Genomic DNA, 21944 nt, shown 5'->3' with positions numbered 1-21944 from the left:
CCCACCGAACCCCGATCCAGGCACCCCTGCACCCCCGAGTCGTGCCCCACGCACCCCCAAACTCTGCCCCGTGCATCCCTGCACCCCCAGTTCCCTCTCTGTGCATCTCTGCACCCCCAGACCCTGCCCTGTGCACCCCTAAACTCTGCCCCGTGCACCCCTGCACCCCCAGATCCCGCTGTGTGCATCTCTGCACCCCCAGAACCCGCCCCATGCACCCCCACACCCTGCTCTGTGCACCCCTGCACCCTCAGATCCTGCCCCCTGCATCCCTGCCCCCCTAGCCCTGAGCCACGCACCCACAGCCCCTGCCCCGTGCACCCCTGCACCCCCACACCCCCACACCCTGTCCTGTGCACCCCTGAGCCCTGCCTGCTGTACCCCTACACCCCCAGCCCCTGTCACCTTTGCAACCAGCAGACAAAAAGAACCCACAACATGCATGGACATGGATGTGTGTGCATATATATAGCTATATATGTATATCCATATATAAAACAATACTCCACCATTGTTGGGATACCTTCAAGGTCCTAACACCAAACTGTTTCTCCCCATACTGGGTGCTCAGTAACTTCCTCCCTCACTCTTTTCCCCCCCACACCAAAACAAACATCACCCTCCCCACATTCTCTGAAGCCAAGATATCCAAGGACCCACCCTTTGCCTCAGTGGGTGTGGGAAGTGACCTGGAGCTCGGGGTAACAGAGCCTGGGGACAGGGACATTAGAGCCAGCAAGGGCTTGGTGGCTGCTCCCCAGTCCCTGGACTGGTTTAGGGCTCTGTTTTAGGGCTCCCCAAGCTCCTTCCTTGGTCAAATCCTGCAGGAAACCAGCCCAGAGCAGCAAACCCTGCAGCTGGGGAGGAGGGGAGCCCTCCCACAGCCACCAGTGTCTGCGAATTCAGGGGCTTAGTGTGTCCCCAAAAGTGTGCAGAACCCTTCTGGGACACACAGAGTCAGGGGCAGGGAGCCCACGAGGAGAAGATGTCCCACAGGAGATGTCCCACAGCTTTGGTACAGAGCCAGGAGCTGGAACAAACTGCACAGGTACCAAACTACAAACTGCACAGGTACCAAACTGCAGAGGTACCAAACTGTACAGGTACCAAACTGCACTGGTACCTCCCTGCAGGCAGCCTGGGCACCTCTCAGGTGTCCTGATCACTGCTTGCTTCATGCCCAGCAATTTATTTGCTTTTTTTAACCCTTACTCCACTGCCTCTTCTTCAGGGTAAACTAAAGCTGCAAAACGTAAAGGGGAGACTTTAAGCAAGTAGAGAGGTGTGTGAAAGCAAGGCAGCACAGTCCACATAAATAAATGCCATCTTTATTTAACCAAATATAATTTATCAGTTAAGTTGACATCTGTCAATTCAGTTATAGGAACTATAAATAATTAAGACAGTCTTCTTCCTTTAATAAAAAGAGTAAACCAGTATCTTTCATTTGCAGTCAGCTGTATAATAGGCATGCATTTGAGTGCAACCCGTGGGAAAAGTTTTTTGACCATCAATATTCTTCAATTTTTAAATTAGAAGCTTCCCTGACCTATTCCCCCCCCCACCTTAGAGCTCAGGAACATCTGGACACCCCTGTCCCAGCAGCATGACAGCTCCCCATCTCCTCTGGGTCTCCTCATTTTACAGGAGACCACAGGTGGGAGATTCTTCTTCTGGGAAATCTTTTAATGGGGAATCAAATAGTGATGTGACACCAAAAAGGCCAGCAGTTTCTCATATGTATAAATAATTTATGTATATATAAAAGCTTAAGTGTTAATGGAAAGAAGTCTCATATCTATTCCTCAGCATTAGGCAGAGATCAGGTGAGCAGCAGAGGATCCTGCAGAAGTCCCCGGGCTGAGACTTCAGCACAGCAGGGGCTGAGGGTTGGTTTGTTGGGTTTTTTATTGTTTTTTGGAACAGAGCTTTGGCCAAATGAGGTCCATGAGAAGTCACATCACAAGGGTGGAGAGTAGAGGGTGAGGAGCTGCAGCCTCAAAGGACCCCAGGGAAAAGCTGGGGAAGGGGAAAGCTCCATCAGCTTTCTGTCACATCAGCAAGGCAGAAAGGGGAAAGCAGCCTCAAAAATCTATCATTGGTTTGCATGAGGAATTCTGAGAGTAACCTCAAGGAGGAAATCAGGCCAAGCAAGGATGGTTTGTGTTCTGCTGCAAGGAACACCCTTAAAGAAAGAGGAAAAGCAGAAAAACCCAAAATCCAGCAGCTTTCTGGTCATGTTCTGGAGCTGGAAGGAAGTAGGAGAGGCAGTGAGCAGAGCAGGAGCAGAACTGCAGCACTCTGGGTCTGCAGAGCTCCCCAAAATGGGATTTTTGCTGCCATTTCAAGATCAGGATGCTCAGTGCCACTACCATAAACATTTCCCCAGCACCCCAAGAGCAGAAGATGCTGACAGGTCCCCAGGCTTTGGGCAGTGCAGGACTGAAACCAGGCTCCATGGGACAGGCTGGATTTTCCCCATCCTTGCCAGATGCCAAGAGTTTCCCCCCCTGCACACTCAGGAATTCAATTTACATTCATCAGAGCCTGCTGAGCAGCTCTGTCTGCCCCAGCACAGCAGATAAACTTGATACAACTGGATGAAGTTTCCAAGCTGGTGAGAGATGCTGCCATGGGACTGCACTCAGCTGACTGGGGTGATTTATATCCAAATGGGAAACCCAAAAAGCATGGAGTGCTGACAGAGTTCAGGAAGATCATCTCCAGACACCTCTGTCACACAGCCAGAACAGGTTTTCTCTCATTAGGCTGCTGCAGGCTGCAGGAGTGTCCTCCCAAGGTGTGCCAGGATGAGAAGATGGCTCAGCCACCCCTGAGCTGAGCAGCACAAAAAGCAGAGGGGAAAGAAACAGAGAAGGGAACCCTGCAGTGCTGGGGCAGTAACCCTGGGGCCAGATGTCACACCCCTGCTCGGGGGCATTTGGGTTTCTTTGCTGCATTCCCCCCCTCCCTCAAGAGCTCCATGGAGAACCAGGGTTTCAGGAGCCTCCCTGTGCCTGCTGAGCTCTTTGCTTTCCAGCTGGCACCTCCAGGAGAAACCCAGGAGCTGACCATGGGTGCCTTGTCTAAGGGACACCAAGAACCTAAGGCTTCCCAGTTTGAAACACAACTGGGAGCAGCATTGGGTGGTTTCTTCCCAGCTGCAATGGACCCATCAGCAGTACTCAGCAACTGAGAGAAAAAATCTTCACACTAAAAACCCAGGATCTGTTTTTCTATCCATCCCTCCAGGAAGGAAAAGTCACATCAGGCTGCCTGACAAAGGTGCTGTGCCCAGACCAGCACAAGGAGAGGCTCCTACACTGCAGCTCTGATGGCTCCAGGAAAGCAGAAGGATGGAGAGGGAGAGGTCCCAGCCTGGCCAGACAAAGCACAGAGTGTGTCCCTTGGGAGAACATCATCAGCTCCTGGTGGGAGGCAGAACAAGTCACCTGCAGCTTGAGGTGAGCCCAAACCTGCCAGCAGAGCCCATCCTGCTCACAGCCAGACCTCAGGGCTCTGCAGTCCTCAAACCCCAAATCACTCACTCTCCTTACAGGCACCCAGGAGTGGGTGTTTTAGCACAGGGGAACCCTCCCCATCACCTTGGTTCACCCCTCTACCAGAGCCTGATGTGCTCTGGGTGCCTGGCAGAGGACGGGGATTCACAGAGCAAACAGGGGTGACAGGAGACACCCCATGTCCTCACCCATGAGGTTGGGCTGTGTTGGAAGGTGCCTGTTCAGTGAAACAAACCTGAGCCTTGCCTCCAGTATTCACAATGCTTATGAAGTGAAAAAAGCAGCCCCTCACCTCTAGTGTCAGGGACAGGGTGGGCTCCCTGCCTGATCTGAGTGGTCAGCATTTCACTGTAACCTTGGTTCCCACATAACTACCATGAAATTGCACTTGGTGATTGTCTCGTTACACTTTTTTTTTTTTTTTGTCCTTCCCTAAAACTAGATTTATTTTCCGTACAAACTTGGCTTGAAATATAAACCACATAAAATTCCCATTGAAAATAATGAGAATCCAGTATCAAAGATGAAGTCTCAAGAGAGACAGGGGGTGGGAGGAAGCCAAGGAGAGCAAGGGGGGGGCAGGGAGAGAAGAAACAACAACAAAATGAGAGGAGGAGGAGGAGGAGAGGTGTGAGGAGGGGGCAGCAGGCAGAGTTAATCTCCCACATCAGAGTCCCGGTCACCAATGAGCCAGAGGATGTGAAAGCTGAGAGCCAGCAGACCTGTTCCTATCAAATCCCCCAGTGCTGTCAAGTATGGGATGGAGAAGTTGTCAGGATCCAGGTCCCTGCCCCACATCCAGTGCACCATCCAGTCAGCAATGTAGAGCAGAATGAGAACCTGGGAGAGGCAGGAAGGGAAAAAAAAAAAAAGGAATATCAGTCACAAGCCCTGCCTGCTGCAGTCCCAGGCTCAGAGCCACCCAAACCTCATCCTGAAGCTCAGAAACACCTTCCTGAGCACTGCAGCCCCAAAACAACAACCATGGCACAAAGAGGAACCCGGGGAGTTTCACTGGGCCTCCTGTGGTCTGAACAGCTTCTGCCCTGTCTGTCTGTAGCTTCACATTAAATTTAGGATTAGAAGGGAAAACACTGGCACCCAAAATGTCTAAATTTGGCATCTTGGGTTTCAGGTCTAACTAAAAAAGCTGGAAGAGATATGAGGCAAAAAAAGAGATATGGGGCAAAAAGGGGACTTGGAAGCACCTGGGATGCTCAGGCAGGGCCTGGCTTCCAAAATAAAACAGCAACTGCCCAGCAGCTGGAGCCACCAGTGATGTTCTCCCAGATGCTCCAATGCAGCAAGAGGCTTGGATCAACATCCAAAGACAGAGGAAATCCACACTGGATCCTTATCTGGGACAAGGATCTCCTGTGGCCCTGCTGCTGATGTCCCCAGGGCTGGGAGGGTCTCACATGGTCCCTCCCTGCCAGCCCCTGCTCCCTGCAGAGCAGAGCCCAAGCACCCTGCAGGACCTCAGGACCTAAATTTAGGCTCCTGGGTGACAGCTCTGGCCTCTGGTGGGTGCTCTGACTCACTTCCTCAGGATGAGTTTAGGGGGCAGTGGAACCAGAGGGAGCTCCCACAAGCAGAGGGGTGAGCAGGGGGTGCAGCCAGGCACAGGAGGAAAGTCCCCAACCAGAGAGATCCCCCCTGCAAGCAGCTGCTGGATTTCTGCAGCAGGAAAACTCTGGGGGTCTTAGCAGGACCCTCAGAACAACCCTTGCCATGGGCTCACACAACTCCTGAGAGTTCCTGAGAGGAAACCAGGAGCCCCCCAGGCTTTTCCCCCAGGAAAGGGCAGGAGAAGCCACACGAGGTAGAGGGTCCCTGCTAATTCCACGTCCTGTTTTCCTCACCAGCTGTTTTAAAACTGCTAAAGAACCTCCTAGGAGAGATTAACACCCAAGAGGTAAACACTTCTGCTATCAGGGAGAAAAGACAAACTCAAAACTTGCCAAGAATGGGAGGGGAAGAAAAAAATTGTGTGTACAGGTATCAACAAGGAAGGATTTATTCAGCCTGATACCTGCTCAGTTGACAAATAGAACCCTCCCCAGCACAGGAATCCCTTCCCTAGGGATGGGGCCTTTAGCAGGATATCTGAAATGGAAGAGGCTGAATGAAGAGGTTCCCAGTGGAGATGAGAAGGCAGCACCCCCCTATTCCAGCTCACCTGGAGAAGTGCAGCTGTCATGTAGAAAACAATGAAAATCAGGGTGAGTGTGGTGTGTCCACCTTGCATGGAGCTGATGGTGTAAAGGAAAACCAAGTGCCCAGGCACCACCAGCAGGAAGAGCACCCGAGCAGAGCGGGAATTCACATCTGCAGGGAACAAGGACAAGTTGCAGAGAGGTTTGAACGTGCAGGAAAACTCTGCAGCCTCCCAGGGACCAAGGTAACAAAATTGTGGTCAAATCAAAAGCAGGGAGCAACACACTGGAGCCTCATCCCCATACTGCAGATTTAGGCTGGAAGGAAGCACCCTGGAAGTGATGAGCCAGATGTCAGGACATCCAAGGAATCTTTGCAGCAACCTCAGCAGCAAAGCTTCATCCTGTCCTTAGAGCAAAACTGAGAGGACTCAAGTCCCAGCTCTGACTGTGCTCAGCTGTCAAAAATTCATAGTGAGCACTGAATTTCCTTCCAGCCCTGTCTGTAGCTTTTCTGGAGAGGAGTTTCCTGCCAGGTCACCACCAGACTGGAGACCACAAATAACAGAGCTGCCAGGAAGCCTCTGTGAGTCAGCAGCTTGCTGGGAGCCCAGCACAGCTGCAACACTCCAGCAGCCTCAGGGCAGGTTTCAGTATCCTGGACACCCCTGGAAAAAGATTTAGGATTTAGAGTATTAAAACAGGCAGTGCACAGGGGTTTTGCACTACGTTTTCCTGCTCCAGCAGAGCTGTGTCCTCTTGCACATCAGCTCTGCTGAAGGTCTGACAGTCCCTAGAGGGCAGGGCAGGCCACACAAACAGCCCCATCCCTGAGCTGGCAGCTGCCTCTGGGCAACCTTCAGCTACCTAAGAGTGCCACGGATGAGTTTACCCAGCCAGCCACTGGTGGTAGAAGTGTCTCACTCTCTTTTTCTACACCTGATTTGGGTACCTGAGCTGAAGAAAGTGCTGCAAGGGCTGGGGCACTTCCGTGGGGCTGTTTCAGGGCTGTCCCCAGGCATCCCACTCATGTGCAGGTAGGTGGAGATGCGACTTGCCTGCACGGCCACCAGGTTGCCACCCACACCTGCAGAGAAGGAGAGAGATGTAGGATGAGGTCTCATAAACTCTAAAAAAAAGAGCTCTGTCCAACAGCCAGCAGATCTGGAATTAATTGCCAGGTGTGGGAATCATGTGGGACAGTCTATTTTTGACCCAAATTCCATTTTTACAGGATGTAAGGAGCTGAGACAAAGCCCACTGTTCTACAGCTTCCCCCCTCAGTGAACCAGATGCAGTTCTGATGCTGAAGCTTTGGTTGGGAGAAATATGGGACAGAAAAAAGAAACGAGGAGTCAGGCACCAAAACAGACACAGGAAGTTGGAAACTATTATTTTGTGCTCAAGATGTAGGGGAACTATGGAACTCACTAACACAAGATGGACTGGTTCAGAATTAATTCCATTTATTGCAAGATGTAATAAAGGAGTTTCCCTGGTTCACTAGGCAGGAAGGAGGTCAAAACTTTGTACCAGAAGCAATTAAATTTCCTGATTCTGAGTTGGAAATCCAAATCTTTATGTCACCAGGTGCCACAAGACTCAGAGGATGGGGGTCCTCCTCCAGCCAGGAGGAATCAGGACATGAAAACAGCTTTTGTTGGGCCCCTGGAAGATGTGTGTTTTAGGCAATAACCTCCCAGTCACCCTCTGGTGAAAGGTTGGCACCAGAGGGAGCCACATTGCTGCAAAGCTTGGGTCTAACCACCATGTCTGACTGGCAATCCAGAGGGAATTAATCTCCTTAATCTGCCTGGAATAAGGCACACAAAGAATTCCAGTGCCTGCCAAGAGCTGCAATCCCAGAGTGGAAAGGAACTCACCATTAATAACTGGTGTGAAGACAGCCATGCCAGCGAAGTTTGGATCTGAGACCGTTCTGTCCAGAATTAAACCCCCAACACTGCAGAGGGAAGATGGAAGAGGTCAGGGCTGGCATTAGGAAATACTCACACAAAGCAGCCAGGGATCTCTCTGCTGCAGTCTGTGCACCCCAGGCTGGTGTTTATGTATTAACAGGTGATTTTAAGCCTCAATATTTGGTAACAGAAGACAGTTTTAGCAGCATTTTCTCACTGCTGCCCAAACCCAAGAGACTAAATCCCATAAATGTACACTGCACTGCCTCACAGTCATCAAATGGAATCCTGCCCCGGTGCAGAGGAGCCCCAAACAGCGTCTGGGGTTACTCCATGGCCATGCCAAGGTCTCATGCTGGGACAACCTAAGTCCCTGGATCCCAGCACCCAGGTGCTTCTCTGCCTCTGGTCCTAGAATCCTGTGCCTGCCTCTAGAAAACAAGCAACAACCTCCAGCTGCCTGGCAGTCTGCACTGGGGATGGAAAAAAAAGCTTGGTTGCCTTTTCTTCCAGAACCTACCAAGGAGGAAGAGGTTGAAAGGGCCAAGGGAAAGGGTTCCCCTGTGTCTGGGAGAGGAGAAGTGCCCTGTGCCCTCCTACCTGCTGATGGCCATTGCAATGATCACGGGCTCCCAGCCTGAGTACAGCACTTCCCGGGTGGCTGCATTCCTCTTGGCAATGATGACCCAGATGGGCAGCAGAGCTATGAAGAAGGCACAGACCAAGGGATTCACGTAGGCTTTGCTCTCTGAAGGGGAAATAAGCAGAGGGAACAGGTCAAGGACACATCCTGCTGAAGGGAGGTTGGGTGCTGCTTCAGCTCAGCTCAGCGAGCTGGAGTCAGAGGCTCCAATGAGGGCAGAAAACCAGAGCAAGGCAACCTCAGCCCTGCAGGACTGGGTATTTCCTGCTCCTGGTGTACTCCCAGAGGCTTCATCAACAGATCCTGGGGAGATATCTTCAGTTTCAACTGCTCGTTCCCACTTCCCACTGCTGGGTGAGACCTCCCAGTGTTGCTTCACCTTTGGCTGAACCTGGCTGAGTCACATCCCCTGCATCCCAGCCAAGAGGGAAGGAAGGTGCAGGGGAGGGAAAAGGAAGTCTACAGCTGCAGCTCTGCACTTGGGACCTCCAGCTGGTGCTGACAGCACAAAAGATGAAATCCAGAGCTGCCTTCTCCCACTGCTTTATCCACAGCCAACCCCTTGGCACTTGGAAGAAGAAAACCTCTGCCCTACCCCTTTACCTGGTAAGAAGGAAGTCTGCAGATCACTGCCCAGACTGTCTGCAGATACAAGGCAGTAAGAAGATCCATTTCCTCCCCTTATCAGTTCTGACTAGGTCTCACTAACTGAGGGAGCTTCCAGGCCAGGCATCCTACACACCCCGAGGACAGGAAGGGTAAAGGAAGAGGGTGAAGTGAGAGGGAGACAGAGCAGCACATGGAAGGACCAGGGAGAGACAAAGGTTTTTTGTTGCTCCTCACCCAGCTCTTTGTAGAGGCCCCAGCTGATCCCTGAAAGCAGAGCCAGGGTGATGAGATCCCCCAGGCTGGCAGCAATTGGTGTGGCAACATTATCAGGATTGATCCCCATCTTCCTGGATCCAATGATGACCCCAATCATAATCATACCTACAGCCAGAAAGAGGGAGAAAAGAGGATGAGGATGAGGAGTCCCCCATTTGAGGAAGAAACACAAGGAGGGTATACAGGGTTTGTCTCTCACCCAGAACAAGGGAAGCAATGAAAGCAGTGGCCACACTGCTGGCACAAAGCAGGACAGCATGGTCAATGCTGAAGTGCCCATCTGGGATCCATCCAAAGATCACTGCTGCAATGGAGGCCAGGAAGCCAACCACAGTAGCCTGAACCTGAAAACAAAAAGCAGGCAGTCACCAAGAGGACTGGAGAGCAAAACAGCCCCAGGGGGAGGGAAGAGGGAAATGCTCCCCAGGGTGCCATCATTTCAGGAGGATGAAGCATCTGGCAGGGGAACACCAAAGCCTCAGCTCTAGAGAACACTGTTAGAGGAAGATGTTTGTGGGACAAGGAGCTGCCAGTGCCAAAACTCAGGCATCCAAACCTGACACTTGTCCCAGCTGGCATTCACCAGTATTCCCACCTTTTTCTCCTTTTGGGTTTTCTTACCTGTATCAGAGCCATGTTCCCTGTTATCATCCTCCAGAGCTCTTTGGGTGTATCCATTTGGCCAATATTAGCCTGCAAAAAAGAGACATCACAATATTAAAGGCACCAGAGAAGGCTGACAGGATTTTGCAGTTGCTAAGTCAAATTCCTGTCTCCCTGAGATGCCAGTTTGTGCTTTAAGTAGGAGGGAATAATGACCCGAAATCCTCAGCTCCCAGGGGACAGTAATTTAGTTGGAAAGGTGGATGTGTCCAGCTCTGCAGGACTGCCCCAGCCCATAGCACACAGCTCTATCCTTGGGTAACCACAGAGCCCTTCCCACAGATACTCTGGGTTTGTCCTCCAGAACACCAAAGCTCTTCCCAGTTCAGCACCTTCTTTCCAGCTGCAGGAATGGGCTGAGACTCTCCTGGGCAGCTGGGAGGGAGCCAGACCCATGGCAGGAGGGGGTTTTGAAGGGAATGTCAAGGGGGAATCAACGTCAGCAGAACCTCTGATGAAAATCTTGCAAAAGCAACAGGATTTACTTTGTCCCCACACAGTCATGCACTTTTTATTTACTCATTCCATTGGCTCCACTGGTGATGAAACCAAGCCTGGCTCAGCCCCAGCTGGGTCATGCTGCCCCTCAGGATGGAAATAGGGGTGCAGGGACCCTCAGGTCAGCTATCAGTGTGCCCCAGCTCCCATAGGGACCAAGGGCACAGAGCAGATCATGTGGGCAGAGGAAGCTGGCAGAAAAAAACTCCTGTTTTGGTGAAAAGCTGAGTAAACAAAGCTCATGCCACGTGGAGACCCACTGAGGAGTGGGAAAGAGCCATGGCACACAGGTCATCTGGCACTGCTACAGCTGCAGGAGATGCTCATCAGACTAACCAGAAGGGACAGAAAGTTGCTCTAATCCCTTGGCAAATGATCCAAAATAACCCAGCAGAGGCACTGCAGGTTCCTCTGCTTAGGGCAGAGCAAAAGGGTCCTGCACTTCCCTAGAACCTTCTAGGTTCCAGCTTCCTCTCAACACCACAGCAGCAGTTCCTGCCTCTCAGGTTTCCTTGGCTGGCCCCTAGCATAAAAAAAGTAAAGTAGTGATGAACCAATCCTTCTGCTCTCCTTACTGAGGGAACTGCCAGCTTGTCCCAACCAGCACTGAGGTGTGTCCATCTCTGGAGTGAATTTGTCCCTCTCAGTTCAGTGGGAAGGAGGAAAGATTGGGAAGGGAGAAAAAGTTGACTGGAGCAGCCCTGAGCACAGGAATTTGAGCCCCATATGAAGCCTGACCTCAAAATTCCAGCCACATGGCAATTAGCTTGGGATTAACATAACCCAGCTGTAGTCATTGGCAACTGGATTTTAATCTTTTAACTAATGGGAGAGTTTTGCTTCTTAATTGTGAGAGGGATTTGTCAGGTGCCTTAATGCAGCACTAATGAGAAACCCATGGTCTGAGAAAGGTCTCCAGGCTGCTTCCCTGCAGAGACAGAGCAGGAGCCCCATGGGGTGAAGCCCCTCAGAGGGAGCTCCCTCCACGGGACCACTCGGGGTCCCTCCTGCTGAGGGAAGAAGAAAGCAAGGGAAAAAAAAGAAAGGAAAGCCCAAGGTGTTGTCCTATCCCACCAGGCACAGGGAGAAGGAGGCAGAGGGCAAGCCCTGTGGTGCTGTACCCACCAGAGCAGACAGGGGAAAGTTTGGTATTCCTGGGACTTTCTGCACAGCCTCTGCCAAGCCTGCCCCAATGCTGCTCTGTGCCAGCCCCATCAGGGAGGAAGAGGAGGAGGAAGAAGAAAATGGAGGCTGCAGAAGAAATGCCTGAGTCCCAGGGGAGCCAAACACTGAGCCTGATAAACCCAGGCACAGAAAGTGCAAGCTGGCCAAGGCCAGAAGGGAGAACAGGATCTGGGACAGCAAGGGTCCTGATGTGATCCCCACAGTAAAGAGGGAATAAACCCAAGGGATTTGTTTCCCAGAATGAAGGAGGCAAACAAACAAAGCTCAGCCTGCAACACAACCCCCCAGCCCTGGCACCCCAGGGCAGCACAGAGCCTCCAGCAGCTCTGTCCTGCCCAGCAACCTGCAGAGAGGGGAAACAGCCCCAGCACAGCTTCTGCCTCCATCCCCCAGGAGCTCAGCACCCTCTTCCTCCTCCAGGGAACAAAGAGGGGGGAGGCTGAAGCCAGGATGGACATGAGGGCCTGGGGGCCAAGCCAGGGAAATGCTGTTTGTCCCTCCTGCTCCCCAGGGACTGCAGGGACAGCCTCAGGCTCTGCAGAACATGATGCTTTAGGGGATGAGAGCTGCATCCCTCAGGGTACACACAGGGACCTGTAGGTGACAAAGATCTGGATGAGCCAAAACATTGGAGGGTGACAGAAACCTGGGACCTCAAAGGCCACCAAGAAGCTCCTGAGGAGCAGTCACAGCTGGCATCACCTCATTGCTCAAGATGAGAGGAGAAGAGAGCAGACACTCATGGGGGAGTTTTGCTGCTTAATTGTGAAAGGGATTTGGGAGGTGCCTGGTCTCTTCTCACAGGTAATTAGCAACAGAACAAAGGGGAGTGGATTCAAGCTGTAGCAGTCGGGTTGACTGCACATTAGGAAAAAAAATATTCACAGAAGAAGTGGGCAGACACTGGAACAGGCTGCCCAGGGAGGTGGCTGAGTCACCACCCCTGGAGGTGTTTCAGGGGCCTTCAGATGTGGTGCTGGGGGAGAACTTTGTTGAGTAGGGATGAGGGTTGGACTCCATGATCCCAAGGGGCTTTTCCAACCTGAAAGATTCCATGATTTTCTCCTACAGCAACTGGGAAGGGAGAGGCTGAGAGGAAGGGAGCACCCTAAGCAGCAGCTCTCAGCTGTGGCACCAGTTCTCCATCCCAACACCTCAGTGAGCAATTCCTGAGCAGTTCTCTTGGCTCAGGGCAGGTCAGTTCTGCACTGCCAAGGCCAAGGCCAGGCTGCTTGCTGCCAGGGCTTCCAGCAGCTCCCAGCACAGAGCCAGCAGAGTTCAAAGCTTGGCAGCAGGCAGCAAACACCTTGCAGATGTAAGATGCAAAGCTATACATGCACCCACCACGGGAAACACTGAAACATCAGGCAGTCCCTTGCTGTCATGCCCAAGCAGAAGCTGCTTTGCAGCAGGAGGGAGTATTTAATGTCCCTGGAAGGAGGATCTCAGTCTCACCCCAGCACTGCTCAGCTACAGACAGACTCTTGTGTTACAGAAACATTTAAACACAAAGCAACTCATTTACAGCTGGACTAACACAGTGTTCTGAGCAGCTAACAGACCCTGCCCCCTTCCCTCACAGGGAGCTCACTGTTCCACAGGAACTGGACTGAATTTGAGCAAGAGAAATGCCCAGCCTTGCCTCTCCATCAACTTCAAGAGGTTGTCTGTCTGTCTCTCACTGCCAGCTCCTCTTTTACCCTTTGCTGTACAACTCTCTCCAGGCTCTCCCATCTCCAAACCCTCCTGAACCTGGCCCAGTCCAGACTGCTTTGGTCCATGCCTGCACTCAGCTTCCTCCTAAAGAAACCTGGATCCAAAGACTCCAGGCATTAACCTGCCAAAGGCAGCCCCAGCATTGGTGCCTCCATGTGAGGTGTCAGCAAAGCTTAAGGACCATGAAACCCTCAGATCTGGTCAGCCCAGTGGGATGAAGGCACCAGCCCAGCCTGCCAGACTCCAGGCTCTGGTTTCTGTGGTCACTGACAGAGATTTTGGTGTGCCCAGCTACCAGGCAAGCACACATAATCCCTTCCCTTCCCTTCCCTTCCCTTCCCTTCCCTTCCCTTCCCTTCCCTTCCCTTCCCTTCCCTTCCCTTCCCTTCCCTTCCCAAAGCAGGGATTCTGCTCCCTGCCTCCTCTCTCTGGATACTCACAGCTGTTGACAGACGAGATGCCAGAGTCATCTCCAGGTTCCCCTTCAGGCCCAGCAATGCAGGTACCAAGATAAACACTTCTGTCACGTATTTGAAGACATCCCAGTGCTGGAAGATTAAAACAAGGAAAAAAAAAAGACCATTAAAAACAACCACAGCTGTTAGAAACCTTTGCTTTGGACCCAGTGACACTCATCTCTCTTTGCAGCCTGGCTCTAAGCTCCCCGTGCCCCTTCTGGTGCCACACTTGGAATTTTGCAGGAATTTCACTGGTTCTGACATCCGTGGGGCAGTGACCACACATCCCTGCTGAGCTTCCCAACTGGATCTGAGCCTGCAACTTTTCAGTTCCAAATCCCCCAAGAATAACCACTGACAAAACACTCACAGACAGAGGCCAAACCAGGGGAAGATGAAGAGGCTTTGCCCAATACTTGCAGTTTTTGGCAGGATTGAGGGCTGAAGTTGGGTCAGTCTCAGCTGAGAGCCAATCCCTACATGTGTGTCCTATAATTTGGAGCAAGGCACTGCTGGTCCCTGATCCTGCCAGCTCCCAGAGCAGACCCCCCCTCACTGGGATGTCTGCACTCACCTGGCACTGACATTTTTCAGGTATTTACCAACTGCTCTACAGCCAACTCAGCTCCCTGGGCTAGGAGACAGCAGAGCCAGCCATGGTTATTCCAAACAAACAAACTGTAATTGCAGGCTGAAAGGAGAGCAGCTGGCTTCCAGGAAAACACAAAACCACCCCAAAAAAACCCCCTCACAACCGCATTAAAAAAACCCAACAAAACAACAACCTGCAAGCTACACAAAACCTCGCTGCTCAATTCTTTATTTTCGTTGCTGTTTCACAAGAAGGCTCCCAAATAACACCAGTGTCTTCCCACTGGGACAGAGCACAGCTGGAAGCAGGCAGGGCTGGGGCAGTTTCCTTCCTGCAAAAATTACCTGGGATGGGCTCTGGCTCTGCCAGCCCTTCAGGATAAGGAGCCAGTGGGATCTGCTTCTCTTCCTAGGACAAGGAAGCCACCAGCCAAACACAACTCACTCTACCTGCAGGACAAACACCTTCCTCTGGGGAAGGGCTTCAGGGATTTTTGTTTGTTTTTCCATCTTTTGTGCTGCTTGCCTTCACCACCAGCCAACAGACCCCAGTTCCCTGCCAGGTCCTTTGCAATCACCACATCCAAACTGCACTCCCTTGAAAAACCATTTGAGGGAAAGCAGTGATTACAGGTGGCAGGTAAGTGCTTGAGATGGATGAAGTGGGACCATTTTCCCTCCGAGGGAAAACCTGTTTTCCAGTCAATAAAAATCCCCTTAGTGCTTCTGACAGCTTGGCAAGACAAGTTAACTGTGCTCTCCAGCTCCCAGGTGCAGAGATGAAAGCTGAAATACTTCATCTGCCCCAGCAGCACATCAGACTGGGATTGCTTTAAGGTCACAGCTAGGAATAGGCAAGCTCAGCTCCCCTCAGTCTATTTTTAGGCAGGAACTGTGATTATTTTGCTGCTTGTTGTAGCAGTGAATCCTTTGCTGCATCTGGAATTCACCCAGGCTCCCACTCCCCTGCAGGACAGGGTGCAGGACAGGGTGGGTGTCCCCAGGGTCACTGGAAGGAGCAGCAGTCAGGCTGGGAGAGCTGTGCAAAAGTTTCCTGGTTCTTTCTGCCTCTGGAGATGCCAGGAACAGGATCAGCCAGCAAAGTTCAGAGCCCTCCCTCACCTTGTCCCAGCTCTGGGTTTGTAAATGAAGCTCTTAAAGGGTTCAGAGTGGGGCAGAAGCTGCTGGAACTGGAGGCAATAAAGCTCCCCAAGGAAGAGAGGGGGGTTCCTGGAGGAAGGAATAAAAAGCCATTTTTGGTGAGGGAAAAGAAGGAGATTTCTACAGACATCAGCAGCTTGCTCACTGCAAAGAGCAGGACCCATGGGCTCCTGCCAACTTTCTTAATATAAGAAGTTCTACAAGGCTGGTCTGGGGGCATTCAGTACATCTGAAGGTCCCTCTGGCTCCTGCAGGGAAGGAAGCTCCCTGTGGGGACACGTGCCCACGAGTGGGGAGGACCAGAGCCGGGGAAGACAAAAAAGGAAGAGGAAATAAGAATTTAAATTCAGGATACAGAGCTGTTAAAATCCCTTTCCCCCCCCCTGGGAAGCACAGGAAGGAGCTGTTTTCAGGGGAGGGAGGATAACAGCACCCAAACCCTCCAGGACCATCCAGCCTGCTCCATGGAAGGGCAAAAACTGGGGAGTGAGGGATGGATTTCAGCAGAGCTGAGGGAGAAGCAGCACATCACCTCCAGCAGCTCCTCCCTGCCCTCTGGGGAGGGGAAGAACAAAGACTTTAAGCAATTTAGGTTTAATTTTGTTCAGCTTCATTTCCTCCTAAGCCCCTGGTCCCTTTGATCTTCTCCGGGTTTGCACCCAGAGCCACCAGGGCTCATTTCTCTTCCGTGCAGCACTGGAGATTGGACCCCAGGTTCTGAAACATCAAACCCTGGGAGGTGTTTTGCAGATTCCTGACAGATCACTGCCTATTTCAGAAGCTTTGCACCTGCAGAGGACAGATATTTCCAGGGTAACAACAGCTACTCCTCAGTCTCTGTCATTTTTAGTGTGAAGTTGAGGCTTAGAGGATCCCTGGGTAACAGCCTCATTTTCCTGGGATTGCAGCAGGGATTGATGAGAGCTCAGAGGGGAGGGATGTGCCACGGGCAGGAGCCTTGGTTTGCCTGGCTCCTAAATCCTCTGTCTCCCAGCATTCTCCCTCCAGAATTCCGAGGGACAAGTGGCCTCAAGGGGAGGGTTACAGCCCTCACTGCCAGCCCTGGCTGAGCCCAGCCCAAAGGGATGCCAGGACCAGAGGTGGTGAAGCAGGGAAAATGCAGAGATTGCCTCCTCTGGACAAAACCCTGCCCAGCCCAGGGAGCCCACGAGTCTGGAAAAAAACAATCAGGGCTCTGCTGGGAGAGGGGACTGTGCCAACAGCTCTCTGCTGTACACAAAAAGCAGCTGTCACCTGGCCCAAAGGTCCCTCCAGTACCAAAGGGAGCAGAGACAAATTCAGAGGGACACATCAATGGAACAGCAGGGCCAAAGGCCTGGGCTGCTTGTTTTCACAGTGGGGAATTACCAATTACAGCTGCCTGATTAGTCTGTTTACCCAAAACAGAGGAAAATTGAGTGCATGGAGCCCTCCATCCACCACAAACCATGGCTGCATCCAAAGCAACTGAACTGCACCACTCCACCTGCTTCCCTCCCTTCATCCAAAGCTTTCCTGGGAAGCCACTTATCCAGATCAGCTTCCCAGATCCTGCAGGAAGCAAGCCAAGATCGCACACTTCCCATCCCCCTGTTCCACCCTATGGCATTTAGGTGGCTCATTCAATCCCAAGGGGTTGGCAGGACAAGCTGCAGAGCCACATGCTGAGCTGCTGTGGGACAGAGGAATTGTGAAGCTTTATTTTCTAATGGAAATAAAATGCAGAACACAGAGGTGTGGTGCTCAGCATCCCACCCCTGCCCTGCTCTCCCTGGCCAGAGGGGCTGCTCCTTCCCCAGGAAGGGTTCAAATCCCTGGCTCTGGGAAACATTAATTTACAGGAAGCTTACAAAGGGACAGAAACATGCTTGAAATGGTTCTTTTTAAAAAAATCATTCGGGTCAATCTCTCCCAGGTTGGTTCAGCACAGTCAGCCCATCCTGCCTGGAGTCACTTCACAGCTCCCAGCAGAAAGTGTCGGAAACCAAGAGGATCCAGAAGGATGAGCAGGATGCAAAGGCATGCAGGGAATTGCCTGGGCTATTAGGGGTGAGAAAGCAAGAGAAGTGTCTGCTTGGCCACCCACAAGGACAAAAAAAACCCTGAGGCACCCTCCTGGCACACAGCTGGGGTGGGGATGATCCTGGCTGCCAGTAAGAGAGAAGTGACTGACACTGGAGTCTCTCTGTGCCAGCACCGAGAGGGTTTGTTTACTCCACTTAAGCAAACAGAGGAGCTCCAAGCAGAGTATTTTTGGTTGACCACAGCTCCAAAATGGTTCCCTCTTCCATCCAAATAGTTTCACCAACCTAAACTGCCCAGACAATGGAGGGTTTTTTGGGGCTGGGCATCGAGGCAGCTCTGCACAACCCATCTTTCAGAGCAGAGGAGATGAGGTTAAAGCAGCTGATCTGCTGCCAGAGACAGACATGGAAAACCTGCACTGGGAACTGCTGCAGGAGCCACAGCCCCTCAAGTCACACATTTCCCATGGAAAACCTGAAAGCAAGCTGCATGGCTGCTGGGTTCTCACCTGAGAGACCTCAGGAGACAACAAATCTGGTAAGGAATCAGTTTTCAACTAGAGGTAACAGGCAGCTCTCTGGTTGGCCTTTCCCAAGGATTCACAGGAGGATCCACCCTGTTGGCCCAGTTGCCCCTGGCCACCTCAAGAGCGTGAGAAGGCAGCAGAAGGGGCACTCAGCCATCCTTCAGCCTTTGGGGTGAGCACCATGCAAGTGTCCAAGCAAATCATTAACCTGGCTGGCACAAGCCCAGAGTGCTGGAACGGGGCAGCAAACATCTGAGGTGGAAAAGGAAGACAGGACCTGTAGAACTAGTGCTAGATTGGAGCTGGGATGCTTACAGCCACCACCAGGGCACCAGAGAGCTTTGTTTTACCCCATGATGATGGGTTCAGCACCCAGGACCATGCCAGGTCCATCCATAGCAAGACAAGAGGGCTGGGTCTCAAGTTGTGCCAGGGGAGGTTTAGGTTGGAGATTAGAAAGAATTTCTTTCTGGAGAGGGTGATCAGACATTGGAATGGGCTGCCCAGGGAAGTAGTGGATTCTCCGTGTCTGGAGATCTTTCCAAAGAGCCTGGATGTGGCACTGAGTGCCATGGGCTGGGAACCACGGGGGGAGTGGATCAAGGGTTGGACTTGATGAGCTCTGAGGTCCCTTCCAACCCAGACAATTCTATGATTCTATGATCCTACCTGTACAATGTCCAGCACCATTCCAGCAGCAACTGTCCCAAAGCCTGCCAGGAGGAATGGAAAGAGAACTTGCAGCCCGATGGAAAAGGAGGTTTCCTTGAGGGGAGAGGCTGGCTCAGGACCTCTGTCTGTGCTGGTGTCATCACTTTCATTGCTCTGGCTCCCATTTTCCAGCAGGGCATCTTCCTCACGAACCCCTTTAGCGTTGGCACGGGATTCCAACACCACCACTTCCACTCCATCCCCATCAGTTCCCAGGAAATCTGAGGGCTCCACCAGGTGTCCCCGCTCCTGACTGCTGTGACAGTCCCCGGGGACAATGGGCAGCACAGCTCCATTGTTCTGCTGGGTCTCCTGCTCTGGCTTGGAAGACATGCTGCAGAGAGGTTATCCTCAGCCTTGGCTCAGCAGGCCTGCAGCCAGCAGCTGTTCCAGAAGAAATCTTCAGCCAGGAGCTTATAGAAATGGCCTTTCCAGCATCTAGAGGTGACCTCTCCTTCTATCCTTGCTCCTATCCTGCCTTTGTGTGCAGAGACTGCTCCTGCAGCAGAGATCCCCATCAAGCAAAGTCCAAGGAGGGAGGACACCAACCACGGAGCTAGCAGGGAACACTGCAGGGACCAGGAGCTACAGCAAATCCCCTCAAGTTCTCCTCCTCTCCAACACCGTGCAGCACAGCAGCCACCAGGACAGGATCCAAGCTTTTCTTCTCTGCTGGATGACACCTCAGTGCATCTTTGTCCTGGGCTTCTTCCAGCAGCACGATGGCTGTGATGGGGCACACAAGGCAGAGAGAAATCCAGAGGAATTTAAGGCCACTGAATAACACAGGAGCTTAAAGGAATGAAAAAGCAGAGAGTAGGCAGAGGGGGACTTGGATTTTAGAGAGGATACAGTCCAGAAAAGCTCTTACCACCAGAGCTTTGTCACTTTCTCCAGTGGCACTGTCCCTTGGCAGAACCTGAAGGCTCCTGTGGACTTTTGCTCTGTTTCAGCCTCTTTTGTGCCCTCTCCAAAGTGCTCAGTGATGCCAGCAAGCTCCGAGCTGTCCCCTCCTCTTCCAGGAGCAGGTCTCACTTTACAGCACGAGGCCAGGAGAGGTCTTATTTAAAGTAACAGCGAGTTCCCAGTTAAGGTTACTTATTGAGCTGGGCAGGCTGGAGGGTGGGAGCTGGCATGGGGACAGCCCTCGAGTTCACGTCACTCGCCAAGATATCACCTGAAACAGATGGAAGGAAAGCAGATAATCCCTGGGGTCCCGTGGCAGTCAGCACCACAGCTCATTCATTCATCCAGCATTCCCATCACTCCTGGGATGAAGCTTTCCCTCCCCCCCCAGCCCCCGGGCAGCAGCTCCGACCCCCGGGGATCCTCCAGCATCTTTACCACCCCTCAAAACCCTTCAGAGCAGCCCCCAGACCCCAGCGGAGGGGTCCTCGGCCCCGCAGGACCCGGGATCGCCGCCCGGAGGCCGAAACCCCGCACGGAACCAGCGGGCACAACCCCGCAGCCCAGCGCGGGGCCGTAAAAAGCCCTTGGACGGAGGTCCCGCAGCCCGGGAGACAGCGGGGGGAGCCCGGGGAGCTGCGGGGCGAGCGCAGAGGCTTCGGGGCGAGCCCGGGGGGCTGCGGATAGAACCCGGGGAGTTCCGTGCTGCCGCGGCCCCGCGGGGCAGCTCCAACCGAGCGGACCGGACCGAGGCCCAGCTCCGCCGGCGGAGACCGCGGGGAAGCGCTGCCCCGAGCCCAGCGGAGCCACCCTGGCCCCCGACCTGGCCCCCGACCCGACCCGGTTCGCTCCCTCCCGGTACCCGCGGTGCCGCCGCTCCCGGTCCCGCTCCGCTCCCCGCTCTCCCCCGGCCCCGCTGCGGCTGCCGCGCGCCGCCCTGACATCACCTCCAGCCAATGGGAGCCCTGCCCCGACAGCCCTGCCCCGCTCCCATTGGTCGGTCCTCAGTGAAGTCACGAATGGCCACGCCCACGCCGCACGAATGGGAAGGGGGGGAAATCGCTCCGCCCACGCAGAGGCGGCAGAGGAGGGGGCGTGGCCTGTGGTCACGTGGGGCTCCGCACATGGAGGTGGCGATCCAAGCGGGAGTGGTCCCGGTGTCCCCGTCCTGATCCCGTTATCCCTCCCGGTATCCCTCTCCTGATCCCTGTATCGCTCCCTGATCCCGTTGTCCCTCCCGGTATCCCTCTCCTGATCCCGTTTTCCCTCTCCTGATCCCGTTGTCCCTCCCGGTATCCCGGTGTCCCTCCATTTATCCCTCCCGCTATCCCTCTCCTGATCCCGTTGTCCCCCCCCGTTATCCTCCCCATCCCTCTGTTATCCCTCCCGTGATCCCTCCCTCCCTCCCGGTATCCCGGGGCTCTACCCGCTTCCCGTTGGCAGGAACGGTTCCTCCTTCCTTCTCCCTCCGCTGTTATCACAGGGATAACGAGCTGGTCGTTAAGCTCCGGGAATTTCTCTCCCGGGACAGGAGGCACTCGGGGGCTTTCAGGCCAGGCCCAAAGGACTCCTCTGGAGTTCAGCAAAGAAAACCGGGAATATCAGGAATATCATCCTCACCTTGTTTGCACCAAACCGTCCCACCCCAAGCAGAAACTCCTGCTCACACAGCCCAGTGCCTCACTGCTCCACAGAATTCCCTCTTCCTGAATGAAATCGGCTCTCCCAATTTATGTTTTGACTTTTTTTTTTTTTTTTTTTTTTTTTTTTTTTTCACGAGTGGAACTTTTGAGCAGTTTTGGTTTGGGTTTTTTTCTGTATTTTTTTTTCCTTCCTGCCTTTCCTTTCCTCCCAGGAAGCAGCCCACAGCAGGTTATTACCCAGTGATGACGTGACCCCCAGCTCCATGCCTTGGAGACAATTCCAGAGTCAATCCCAGTGGCTGTGACACGAGAGGGGGATGACAAAGGAACAACATCCACCCCCATCCCAGAAACTGAGCCAAAAGTGACTGGGGATGGTGACTTCAGTTCTTAAAATAAGGAATAGAAGTGGTCATGGTCAGGACCCCTCTAAAGATTTGGGCTCTGCTGCTTCACTTCTCTTTGCTCATGTTAAAAATTGAGCCTGGGGAGCTTCCCTTCCTGGAATCTTTGGAAGGAAAGGCTGACAGGCACCCTGGCAGGATATGGAATATGGAATATTTAAAGCAGCACTCAACTAGCTGAGCTCATTTAGGGTCTTCTGACTTCCTCAGGCCCCAAAACCTTTGCAAATTCATCTCTTCAAGGTAAATGGAATTTCTGGAGCAGCTGAGCAGAGTGTCAAAGTGTTTTGTGCCTGTTTGTTTTTACCCAGGCCACTTAAGCAGTGGGTTAAT

The 21944-nt window shown here is 52.9% G+C and overlaps 1 protein-coding gene across 2 annotated transcripts; it reads right to left on the bottom strand.

Annotated features, from left to right (window-relative positions):
- Positions 1-1306: 1306 nt before the first annotated feature.
- On the bottom strand, positions 1307-20495 carry SLC41A1 (solute carrier family 41 member 1). Of its 2 annotated transcripts, XM_030465678.1 has the most exons (12): positions 20427-20490; positions 19530-19835; positions 18617-19384; positions 13627-13734; positions 9746-9817; positions 9324-9468; positions 9083-9229; positions 8197-8344; positions 7561-7640; positions 6630-6764; positions 5701-5849; positions 1307-4361 (listed from the first exon to the last, which is right to left on the bottom strand). In XM_030465678.1, the coding sequence occupies exons 3-12, from the start codon at positions 18989-18991 to the stop codon at positions 4176-4178; spliced, it is 1545 nt and encodes a 514-aa protein (XP_030321538.1). In that variant the 5' UTR covers positions 18992-19384; positions 19530-19835; positions 20427-20490; the 3' UTR covers positions 1307-4175. The 2 variants fall into 2 exon arrangements, with proteins under 2 accessions (XP_030321538.1, XP_030321537.1); XM_030465677.1 differs by having other exon boundaries at positions 18617-19835; positions 20427-20495.
- Positions 20496-21944: the final 1449 nt, after the last annotated feature.

The sequence above is a fragment of the Calypte anna genome, chromosome 26 (assembly GCF_003957555.1).
Source record: "Calypte anna isolate BGI_N300 chromosome 26, bCalAnn1_v1.p, whole genome shotgun sequence".
Lineage (NCBI taxonomy): Eukaryota > Metazoa > Chordata > Aves > Apodiformes > Trochilidae > Calypte > Calypte anna.
This window is presented reverse-complemented; position numbering and strand designations above follow the sequence as displayed.

What these genes read in the sequence shown, in the direction of transcription:
- SLC41A1 (XM_030465677.1), bottom strand. Translation starts at nt 18,991, where the DNA reads ATGTCTTCCAAGCCAGAGCAGGAGACCCAGCAGAACAATGGAGCTGTG. An exon ending in CATCTCGTCTGTCAACAGCT is followed by an intron (nt 9,818 to 13,626) that starts GTGAGTATCCAG and finishes TCTTTTTTGCAG; the next exon opens with GCTAATATTGGCCAAATGGA. An exon ending in GGGCCTCTACAAAGAGCTGG is followed by an intron (nt 8,345 to 9,082) that starts GTGAGGAGCAAC and finishes TTTCCCCTTCAG; the next exon opens with AGAGCAAAGCCTACGTGAAT.